The 12,359-nt window shown below is 38.7% G+C and overlaps 1 protein-coding gene across 19 annotated transcripts in view; it reads left to right on the top strand.

Annotated features, from left to right (window-relative positions):
• Positions 1 to 12,359, top strand: part of LOC127467540 (uncharacterized) — a 284,446-nt gene that overhangs the window by 181,987 nt on the left and 90,100 nt on the right. For 12 of the 19 annotated variants that reach the window (XR_007903162.1, XR_007903164.1, XR_007903161.1 and 9 more), the window contains one exon: positions 9,334 to 9,382. Coding sequence is in view for 9 of the 19 variants with exons in the window: in XM_051779616.1 (XP_051635576.1) it covers positions 9,334 to 9,382 (49 nt within the window). In the remaining 10 variants the exon portion in view is untranslated. Of the gene's footprint in view, positions 1 to 1,895; positions 2,252 to 2,504; positions 2,715 to 3,457; positions 4,026 to 8,224; positions 8,391 to 9,333; positions 9,383 to 12,359 lie in introns of those variants that run through there. The other 7 variants (XR_007903167.1, XM_051779623.1, XR_007903165.1 and 4 more) reach the window with 5 other exon arrangements.

The raw sequence follows: 12,359 nt of genomic DNA, 5'->3' as shown, positions 1-12,359 counted from the left end.
TTCAGTGTTGTTAATGTCTTTCTAGACCTAATGCTGCAGTATTGCCTTTCTTGTCTGGTGCAACATGAGCTATGAATTCACAGGACACACACTGTCCTTTTTGTGGAGCCACATTTTCTTTAAGGACCCTTCAAATTCATCTTGTGGTAAATGTTTGTCTGTAGAGAGAGAGGAGAGGGACTGTAAAAACTGTTGGCTTTGCCCCACCAATCTGCTATTTTAAAATTTCAGATTTCTCAGGTGTAGGTAACTGTCATTCTTGTAGCTTCCTAACTTTGTGTAAAAGTAATTGCACATTCTTTCTTGGCGTTTCAGACATAATGCAGGTCTGCTCTTCCATTTCAATTCTCATGTTAGATAGGAACATTGACATTTGTTGTGCTAGCCATTACTCATTTCATTTGTAATCCTTATTCATTTTATGGCGGATTATTTAAGATCTTTTCCAGGATCTTTTCTTAAACTCTTAATGTACTTGAGGACCAGTGAGGGGGGCAGGTATTTAGTGAGATCTGAGCCTGTGCAATATGAATAACTTCCACTGGTTTCTGGTAGCGGGCTGTTGAACAACTCATGAAAATGTGTTGGTGCACAACAGCCGAAGACAGAGCAACAGGCTCAGCTCTTATTGTATAGGGTTTTTTGTTTTATTTCAGTTTATTTTGTTTTACTTTTCTGTTTTGTTTTGGTGGTTTTTTTACCGTTATCTCTGTTGAGTATACATATTGACTTTGAGATACCCAGCAGTGCTTACTGAAAACATTCATATGTCAGGAACCAAACCTTCCACACGCTTTTATATTAAATAAAAAGGGTTGGTTTCATTCTCTGTACCTTTTGGTTTTAGGTGGGAGGATTCTGATTTTTTTACTGATCAAGGAAGTTATCATGACATGCAGTTTTTGGTACTAACCAGCAACCCTCTGCAGTAGTGAGAGGAAATAAAATTTTGGCTTAAGTACTGTGTCTGAGTTTAGGTGTAAATGCTGCAAAACTGTAGGTGCCGTGTTGGACTGTGCAGCATGCCCAGTGCTTCAGAGGCCCCCATTGGATTGTACCATGTGTATGTGCTTTGTTTCTCTTGCTGCAACTCTTCTTTGACTTTTTTTTGAATTAGAAAAGACGTGCCAACCTCCATGCCATATGCCTATTACTACTAGTGCTTATATATTTTTTCGCTCTCATATGCTTTCATATGTAAATTGGCTATCAAATTCCACCCTCGGTTTTAACCTGTAATAACTTCATTGCTTGCAGTGCAATTTGCACTGGTGTAATTTAGATCAGAATCTGGGTGCATATGTAAATGTGAGCATGTATGCACACATGTAATGCCTGCTTTCTTACATATATATATGTATTTATATACACACTTTCATTTTACAGTTAAAAATAAATGAGAGGGAGAATCTGTTTATTATTTATATACTGAACAATATTAGAGCAACTAGCAAGAGGAAAATAAATCATTTGAAAGAGTAGATGGATTTTGGAGTCATGCATGCACGTGCACACCTTTACAATGTATTCTGGTTCTTGTCAGTCCCAAGCAGGAACTTTTCTCTTTCCCCTGACTTGCGAACCTCAAATCTCATTTTTAGTTGACTTTGGGGAAAATGGAGGCAGAGATACTAAAAAAAAAAAAGAAAAAAAAGGAAGAAAGAACCCCCCAAAACAGCAGCCGTCCCAGCCCCCTCTTCTATACCACCGGTCCAAACGTGGAACATATTTTAGCAGAAGTGCCCCAGCTCTATCATATGTGCTGTGCAGAGTCATCATGGCCATGGTGCATAGCTGAGAGCCGGAAAGCAAACAGCTGCTGTAGCCTGATTTGAGTTAAAATAGTGTCAGTGTTTAGTCTGGCGCAGTGCTTCAGGAGAGATTGGCAGCTGGGTCAAACAAAGTCATTCCATTGGCTCCCTTCCCAGTAAGCTTCTGCTAGTATTTAGGTACTAGTGCAGCCTAGGCCCCTTTTCTCAGGGATAGCCTAACATCTGACCGCACCCTCTTTGCTTTTTAAAAAATGCCTTTTCACTCTTTAAGATAAATCCTCTATTATACAATCTGCCACTAATTGTGTGTTAAGACTGTTTTTCTCTCGAAAGCTGATGCATCCTGCTCTCAACGTGGTGTAGAAAGCAGGCTGTTACAGTGCTGGATTAATAAAAGGGGCCTTTATGGTTTGTGAAAGAATATCTCTGTGCTTAGGCAGGAAACTTTTTGATCCACAGAAAAGCCAGACGACATCTAGGTAAGGCTGTGTATCAAATCTGCTTTTATGGGAGAGTGGGGCAGCGAGCGATGTTAATTGCGATTGCTTCATGTTTGCATGCCCGTTTTGATAAGCTTTTTAGAAAGTTTAGGAAATAACTGCTCCTGCGTCTTGAGCCCTTTCTCTCCTCCCTCCTCCTCACTCCTCCTATGCCTTTACTGCCTGCAAAAGCTTGTAATGATCTGCTTAGTTTTCGCTGAAATACGCGCGGGCGCCTCGCTTCTCTTTGGAGAGGGGTATATCTTGCAGAGGCGTGCAGCAAAAAGTTCTGCTGTCAGACCCAAATGCTGTTAAAAGTGGAGTGGCTGGGGAGAATTTACAGGGAAAGCTTTCCACTGTTACAGACTGCCTGTGCAATAATTTAAAAGTAGTTGAAAACTGCTTTGAACTAACAAGGGTTTAATTACGGAAAAGTTTAACGTGGCGATGGAAGGAATATTAAGTAAGTTGTCTTTGTCTCATACTTTTTAATTTTAGTTGTTGCTTTAGCCTGTTGGGTCACATTTTTTGTCAGCGCTGAAGGCTGCCATGAATTGGTAATGAGGGCCCCTTTTGCACATGATTTTGGCACTTGGCCAAAATCAACTTCCCAAGGCAAGCTTTCTCTAAAAGAACCTGAAGCATTTTTTTTGTGATTAGGAATCATGTCTGAAAGCTGCCACAACCAGTTGTGTAGGCATGTCAAAATGACTTTATACAGTATATCTGAAGCATTCGGGGGGGAGGGTCTGTTTTTTCCTCGTGTACCAAATTGTTGCTATTATCATTCTAAATTTCCGCAGCTTACGCACCTCCAAAAACCAGGCTACAGAGAGCTAAGGCATAATGAGGATCTTTGGTACCTTTGTATTTTTCAACATGCCAAAGCAGCACTAATTGTCACATTTAAGCAGGATACAGTATTAGGGGTTGCCTAAAACACTTGTGGACGTAAAGCAGATGAATCTTTAAACTTTTAATCTCAGTAAATTATGCTCAGTGAACAGTAAGTAATGATATTTTCAAGAAGTTTCTTTGTTTTAATTGTATGAGTGGAGCTTTTTGATATCTATTTAAAAAATACATGCCTGGATCAATTTGGGGGGGGGGGGGGGGGAATTTGCAAGGAAAATCTTGGATGTGCCTTTGGATTTATCCCAGTTCCTTGAAATCTGGGTATGGGTCTCATCTGCGAGACAAGCGAGCAGGAGCTGGGTAGTCCTTTGTTGTTAAAAAGGGGGAAAGGGAGTTAGTCTAAACATTAATAAGGAGCTGCAAAAGTTCACATTTCAAGTGTGCTCGGAGTTTTGAAATTTGTGGAGATCATCAGTGCAATAAATGGGTGATTATTCCTCGCTGATATTATATAAACAAGTCTGGCACTGTAAGTGAATACGTTATTATTGTACACTTAAATGTTTTGTGAATTTAATCTGTATTTAGCAAAGCAACCCAGCAATTGGAAATTAAGGACCTCCTATTACATGCTGTGTGTACTCTACCCCAGTGTCGTTTCCACGTGCGTTCAATGTAAAGACAAAGTGCATTGGGCAGCAATTTTGTTATGTGTTTTTGTTTTACATTTCTGCACTTGTGGCTGTGGCCGAGGAGCTGCTCCTTCCTTCCTATATGTGTTGTTTATTTATAAGCAACACCACACTTCGGCAGCAATATCGATATGGAACAGCCTTTTGGCACCTTTCCCTGCCCCTGACCCCCCCCCCAGCCTTGATCCCTTTTGCGGTAGTTCCTGCTGTTAAAATGGGCTTTACAGGTATTGTCTTTCTTCTGTTAAACCATACATTTTCTGTAAGGTGTTTGTGTGTGTGTGTATGTGTGTGTGTGTGTGTGTGTGTGTTGCCTTTATTACATGGTGCAAGACACTGCTAGATTGGGAAAAAACTCGAGCTTTATAGACTCTTCAGTATCTGTACTTTCATGTAACTTGTCTGGGAGAGTTTGTTCATTGTTACGTCGCAGGAGACTGAATTACAGTACTTGAAATTCTCCTATGAGTTTAACTATAACACGTATTTACAATGAAAGAAAGCAGACGAGATTAACATGTTGGAAAAAATAGATGGAGAGCGTTAGTAAAATAAAACCCATAGAAGTTAATTGCATTTTTCTGGGGGTTTTGAAAAGTTTTTACAGCAGGGGAAAAATACGTCACAGTTGAATCCTATTTTAATGTAAAGCATTGCCAGAAAATGACCATACTGGGTGCAAAAGTAAATGTGATAGTAGAGTTTTTGCAAATTGTTATAGAATTTATTTGCTGATGCGTGGAAGTAATTTCTGCCGAGTTACTGAATTAAGTACAGTTAACTTAAAATATGCACATACCCACCTTGTTACTGCAAAACTGATTTTAAAATGTCTTACAGTGATATTCCTGGTTTTGCCTACAAGGTTTTACTGTGGAATAATGAACACATGCAAGTGTACTACTTCTAGAGGTTTTAATTTCTGTTTTAGTTGTGTACATTTCTGTTTTAGTTGTGTTATAAATCACAGCAAGTTATGGTCCAAAAACTTTGTGAGCAGTTTTTAAATCCAGAGTCAAATTTTATCTCATAGCATTTCTGAAGTGTAAAATCTAATCTACAAAGTAACAGAGAGTTTTGCATAAAAACTTAAAATATCATAAATTTGGCTTTTGAATGCAGGCACCAAATTAACATTTTCTTTCATCAAATCTATTGTCTGTATGAACATATGAAGAAGTTATGTTTCCATGAGATAAATCAACATTCTGTACTCATAAGTTTAAAATTTAAAATTTATAGATACTGTATTCTGTTTCTAAATCCCAAATCAGTAGATTAATGGTTCTTCTTTATAGTTAGGTTGATAAATAACTGTTTTGTTACTTTTCCTGAGACTAAAGGAAATAGGTGAAGAATATTAAGTATTCTCCTTTGTGCCCTTTTAATTTTTAACAGCCCTCAGGAATAACGTGTCTCTAATCTTCCTACTTGGAGGGCTTTATGTTTTCTATTTGTTTGCAAACATATCATGAAAGAGTGCAATTATAAAGCTTTGTTGTAATTTTGTATCTTAGATTTTGCTCCATGGAACTGTTGAGCTCTCAGTTACTCATTTCAGTGCACTAAACCAATTTATTCTCCATTCAAAATACAAATTATTACTTTTTAGTTGGCATTTTTACTGACTATTAAACATTAATATTTCATATATTATTGGTGCAGTGTAAGTGGTACATATTGTTATGTATTTGAATAAAAGGTACAAATGTATTTACAAAATTCTTTCACTTATGTGAAAAGAAAAAGAACCCTAAACATTATAGAATGCTTTCAGTTTATCAAGAAAACATTGATCTTGTAAAAATAGCTTTATTCTTTGGTAGATTCTGTTGCATGTTTTAGAACTTTAGAAATTAAACGGGGTTGTTTTGTTTTGTCTTTGTGGATTTGTTGGGGCTTTTTTAGCAAGGTTTTCATTCATATAAACTAAGCACTTTGTTCTATATGTTCTAAATTCCATCAATGAGATAAATAAATTGCTGCATTGGATGAAACATAATTATTGAATTTTGGCAGAACTTCAGTGAACTCTGCCATGAAAGATTGATGTGCACAGTGCGCCCTTAGATTCTAAAGTAACAGAGTAAGATAAGGGGAGTGCATTACAGGCTCCAACCTTTGTGGTTTGGAGAAAATAGAAAACCATAGGCAAATGTTAACTTTCGGTATAAACTGCTAATGATAATGTTTTGTCATCTGGTTGATAAAAACTACAGGAGGAGACAAGGAAATCCAATTTAACACAAATTCTCTCCACTTCTTTCCTGCTCTGCTTCCCATTTTTCAGCATTAGAATAGCCACAGTTGCCGTGTATTCTTACGGAAAGGAGAACATAGCAGGCAGGCTACTTGCAGTATCCAGCCATGTAATGTGCAAATGGAATCCCTCCATATCAGCACGTCGGATGTGGGTTTTCACTACAGTTACGATTTTGGTTTGTGATTATGCTGCATTGATCTCAGAATACATGTAAAATTGTACTGGCTGGATGAAAGCTACATGTAGTCATAGTAGTGTTTGTTATTAGTCCCCTCTCTCTTCTTTCTCTACCAAACCTTGATTGCTTAAAACATTTGCTTCAATTGGCAAATTGTGGTTATAATCACAAAATCTCATTCCTCCTGGCTTTTAAATAATTGCCGTGTCCAAATAATGTTTTTAATTGAGAACAAAGATGCATTGTCCTGCCAGTCAAGCTCCCTTGGCAGGACCAATAGGATTGCAAAGACTTTTTAGTATTTTCAATCAGTTCGCTATAGGAGGGAACGGAGGCGACATTAACCCTGCTCTGGGGAGAGCAGCTGCCGCCTTGGCAGTGGTACCCTGCTCCCGGGAGCAATCCCTCTGCCTGCTTGGCTTCCCCAGCACCCTGCACCTCAGCCCGTGGGTTTTCCCTTCTGCAGATATGTGCAGCCCCAAGCACCAGCCCTGAGCCCGGAGCTGGTTTCCAGTGGGCTCAGGGACGGCGGCACGACGGGCAGGCTGTGGTGCGGCCGCAGGCGTGCGGTCTACCTGACTGGATGGTCCTGGGGGCACGGCTCAGTGCACCCAAAATGCCTGGAATCAGAGGCAGTTAGGCGGGGAGGATGCACCCATGGTGGGTTTTTTTTTCCTCTGTTTGTCAACTCCTTGCTTCCAGACTGTTAACCTACTGCTAAGGCCAAGTGCGTTCAGCTCAGTGTTTTAAAATGGCAGGTGTCCAGAATCTTGGATATATTTCATGACTTCAAAGACATTTCTGCTGTCCTTCCCAGTCACATACTTAAGCTCATGATGACAGCGTTAGGAGTGGGATAGTTAGAGAGGTATAAGGGCAAGGGACTGATCTAGTGCCCATTGCAGTCAGCAGAGAGAATCCCCCTGACTAACATCTCTTTGGATCCCACACCCGGTGACCTGGCTGCTCTGGGATGCCAAAAGCTGCCTCTTCCCCCTTAGATCCCAATGACACCAGCATGACTAGCATTGCCATCTTCTCAAGCAACTTTGTTGTCTTCACTGGAAGTCCTCAAAGAAGAAGGTTTGCTGAGTAAAAGGCTTGAACGTGTCTTCCTTGTATTCTAAATAAAAAGACAACTGAGTGCTTATTTTACCCATTTACAGTCCTTTCTCTTGTCCTTCTCCCCTTCTAGAAATTACTCTTGTGTCTGATCTTGATTATCTATTCGTGTCACCATTGCAAGCAGAGGTTCGGTGTCAGCAGCTACCTGTCTTCCATTGTATCCCTGTTAAAATGCTGCATTAGATATATGTCCAATATGAAATGAATATACATTCTAGGTCTATTGTTCTGATAATTAGACACCAAAGTCTTTCAGTAAGGTTGATTTCATCTTCAAACAAAAAAAGGATATTTTTTTCTTTTGTAGAGTACTGTAGAGTGCTTCAGTCTTTGTTTGACCCATAGGTGTATTTGGTTGGAAAACCTTTAACAAGTTATATTCGGAGTGTGTCTGTATTTTGAAGTAGACAATAATCAATTTTATTTTAAGTAATTCACAAAAATGAACATTTTTATTAGCAATGTAAAACTGTATCCACAGATAATAAAAGAATAGAAGTAGGAATATTGTGCCTTGTTTGCATGGATAATAAATATATTTGCAGTGTGAAATCAGGTTATGTTTTTACAGCAGGGGGGTTACGAACTGTTGAAATACTCAATCTTAAAATATTATGAATATTTTTGCGAAGTATGACCCAGTGAACGCCCCCTACATAATTTTAATGCATAGTAGATGGGTGAATGTTTAAATGCCTACCAGGTTTCACATGTGAGGCTGTGAGGTAACCAAAAAAAAAAAGTTGCATTAAAGCAAAGCTTGCTGTTTCCTCTCTGCTGACCTGGAGAGTCCTGCCTGCCGCAGAAGCAGCTCTCTGGGGTGGTGTGAGACAGGGGCACCGGGACACTTCTGCGCCTCGGTGCAGCTGCGCGTAACAGAGCGGGCAGAGCGATAGGAGGGCAGGAGAGAAGCCAAGGTACTTGTGACTGTACAGATCAGTTGTTGTTCTGCCTGGCAGAGAGGGAGCACAGCGGCTGTTTTGGGATCCCAGACTGAGGTCTGCTTTGAGGCTTCCCCAGAGCGGGGTGAGTTTCTTTCAGCTGCAATCCAAGAGCCCTTGGCAGTGTGTGGTGCAGTTACATGGGCAGAGCACTGGGAGAGGGCTCAGTCCTGTGAAGGATCCTCTGTGGCTTCATGAGTTACCACAGAATGTGAGTCCTGGCTTATAGATGGAAAGTAGCAGACAGGTGAATGTGGGTTCTTAGATGTGTAATAATGTGGAGGCCTTTCTTTCAAGCATAGTAACGGACAAGCAGATTAAATTATACTAAAGTGATTATTTGGGGTTTTTAAAGTTCCCTGTACATTATGCAGGTCAGCGTAGCAAATTGTCTTAAAACACAGTCTGCAAAATTTTGGGCTTTACGTCTTACAAATTTGTACACCCCGGTGTCCACGTATGATCAGTCTGTCCCTGGGCATTCTACGTCTCCCAGTGCCTGAGAGTTGCAAATGTTTGACCTTTCCCTTCCACTGGGACATACAACATTTTGCATGTCAACATTACAGCCTTCCAAAATATAGGAAGAGTGTTGTGAAGAAGAAAAGGGTTTCGCAAACATCTGAAAGTTGTTTTTTTTAATTGTCAGAAATGAGGAACAGTGATGTAAAAAGTCTGTTATGTTTGGGTGGGGCAATGGGGAGTAGGGGAGGAAGGTTTAAGTTTAGAAAACCCAACGTAGTTGTGTAACTCACAATGTTTGCAACCTATGAAAATATTGATGATGGAATCGAGATAGGGTCAGGCTGGCAGATCATGTTTGAAATCTGTAGTCTCAGAGCATGGCTGAAGCAGCAGAGTATTTGGCTAAAATACTGCTGGATTAATAGTAGGAAAGACACAAATACTGGAAAGTAATTCCAAAATGCTTACAAGGTATCTCATTTGGGGGCATACATGAGTTTACTAAATTCCAATTCCCAGACTGGTAATAATGATTGTTAATGTATATCTTTTATGACTTTCAGAGCAAGAGGAACCAACTTTAGAAGAAGGCATATTGTGATACCCTCACTGGTAAGTACCCTTACTGCAATCAAGTTTATTACATTTTGTAGAGTAGAGGCCTTTTCAAGACCACACTTGATGCAGCTTAGTCACACAACAGCTTCAGATGACGTTCTGGAACAATAGGGTGGTAATGTGATATAGTCTATAATGAAAATCAGTGTAAAGCACAGGTGGTTGCTGGTATTTGTGTGGTCAGATATAAAACCTTCACTGTGGGTACAAGCTACTGCTTTCCCACTTGAGGAAAGTATAATTAAAAGTGGTTTCCAGATGTGCTGGCACACATCTGCCCTTTCTTAAAAGTGAACTTTGCAAATGCACACTGAACTGTGTTGCATTCATCATTATAAAGCTGTTGATGGTTTTTCAGGTAATAAAAAGGTTGAAAGCATCAACACCCCCACTGTAAAACTGAGGTGTCTGTAGACAACAGACAGTAGCATTTTATGTTCACATTATGTTCTTGGGATTTTCTATGAGTAGCTCAGAGCTGAACTGTGGCAAATACGCAAAATCTATCTGGACAAAAATTAGCATTTAATTTCATGAAAACACGAGAGGTGATCCCTTGCTAGTTATTTCATTTTTTTACTGGGAAGAGGTAGCAAATTTCGGTGGTTTTGTTTGTTTTCTGTACAGTGAAATAAATGATACCATAAAACATTAGATTTCAGTTTCTTTAACCAAATTTTCAAGATGTTTAAATACTCAGAAAACAAGAAATATATCATGTGCTGAAAATTGACCTTTAATTTGTCTTCATATAAAAACCCTACTTGTAGGGTTATATGATGCATCCTTAGTTGAACTATGTGAAAGAAAATAAATCAGAACAAAATTCAGAAAAGGTACTAGGTTTTAAAATATTTTTGAGAGGAGATTACAGATCTTTTGATTTAACTAAATAAACAAAATATTTGTCCTAATATCCACTTGACTTTGTTAAGTGGAAATGTTGTCATTAAAATAAAATCCCAGTTTCAGAAGAAAGTTTTTGCAGTTCCAGAAGCTTTAGTTACTGCCGCTGCTTTCAACAGCACAAGGGAAGAATGTTGTGGCTGCCATCTTCTTACTGACTTTTCTTCTAGCACTGCACCAATTACTGATACCTATATCTTTGAGTTCATTTTGAAAAAAAATGAAGGCTGGGACCTACTAGCCCGAGAGTCTCAGACTAGTGACCAGGCTGCTAAATACTAAGAGAAGATTTTTTTAGCATACTGTTAGGATACTGTGTGTAATAGTGCCTGACCTTTGCATATATTTCCTTTACACTTCAGCAGATGTGACTTGTAGGATTCTTTGTCAAGTGAGAGTCCAATGCTAAATATTTTATTTTAGGGAAATACTAACACTGAGAAAATCAAAAGTTTTTGGGATGTCCAACGTAGTTGGACTCTTTTGTGTAGGAGTTGCATCTGCTCTGGGCCTGGAGCATCTTGATGATACAAAGAAATGGATAATAATCAATAAGAAGGATATTAATAAGTTCATAATTAAAATCTTGATTTCAGCAACATTGACTGCTAGTAGAGCTGACTTTTTTTTTTATTTTCCCTTATGTTGTAATAGCTATTCTATATTATAAATGTTCTATCTTGACATAAAGACTTCAAATTTCTGCTTCCAGTGACTGTTTTACAAGGATGTATTTACTAACACATGCACATACATTTAATATTAATCACATTTAAATCCCTGTTTGCCCAGGAGGTGGGATTTTAGCACCAAACTATTATAAGTGTGGGTATTTCTCTAGCAAAATGTCATTTGACATCAAACTTAGAAATGACTACAAAAATACAGATATTCGGATGTGAAAATGTGCAAAATGAACACTACCTAGACACTTAACTCACAGTTTGATTGCAATTAAGACTTGTTAGTGGTCACTCCCCTGAACTGGCTAGTCACATCAGAGACCAGCCCTGGCCAGCCCCACAACCTTGCCCGCAGTTTGTACAAAACCATTTTGTACAAAGGGTCAATTCCTGCAACAGGTCAAATGGGTTAAACAAAGTAAGTAGCTTACTGAAAAAAAAGAGATTATTTAAATATTAGGGGGTTGCATCTTTGGTAACTGCAGAGTTTTGTGTACTTGTTAATTAAACATATTCTTATTAGTCGAAAAGTAAAATGCTGACCTGACTGGGGGAGATGTCAAAAAGCTCTTTGGGGCTGTGCAACAAGGGACATGAAGAAGGTAAAGACCTTTCCTTGACCAATAGATGCAGAAGACAACCCACCAAGGATGTATCTCCCCCTGAGTGCAACAAACTCATCCAGTGTACTTCAAACAGATGAGGCAATACCCTCCTGTGGTATAAACTTCTACCAAACATTGAGTACAGGTTTATAAGCCAGTGGGTTGATGACTGTGAGTGGAGAAACTGTTACATATATATGGCACCATTGCCAGTTTTGCAAGGACTTCCTCTTGTGAACATCTATGTCCTTGGTTTTGGGAGTGTTCCAGTTTCAACAAGTACAATACTCCCTGTTTCACAGAGAAAAAAAAAGCTAAAAATGCCTGTCTGATGCTGCATTTTGTCTCTAGAACAATTTGCTTTTTTGTCTTGGGCTTTTGGGTTGTTGATTTAATACTTTCTTGTAAATCAGAATCATTACCAGCATTTCTTATGTCTCCCAGATACCTATTCTTCACCTTGAATTAAAGACTTCTGGCTGTGGCTTCACAATTAGTTGCTATAAGAATATAGTTTATAATGTTAGAAATCATTGACTAAGGCCTTGGGAAGAGTAAGCTACTGAAAAAGGAGAACTCTTTAATATAAAGACTATTTTTTAAAATGTATATCCCTAATGATGAAAGAATTCAGGGGTAAAAAAAAATGATAGATTCAAAATATTACTAAAAATATTCTTCAGATATTTTAATGAAATGACTTTGCAGAACACGAAGATGGAAATAATTATCATATGTGTAAAGAATTTTTTTTTAAAAAAAGATAAAATACATTTT

Source organism: Manacus candei, unplaced genomic scaffold (assembly GCF_025592945.1).
Source record: "Manacus candei isolate 608988 ecotype Guabito, Panama unplaced genomic scaffold, ASM2559294v1 h1tg000014l, whole genome shotgun sequence".
Lineage (NCBI taxonomy): Eukaryota > Metazoa > Chordata > Aves > Passeriformes > Pipridae > Manacus > Manacus candei.
Note: the sequence above shows the minus strand (reverse complement) of the source record. Positions and strands in the feature narration are given on the sequence as shown.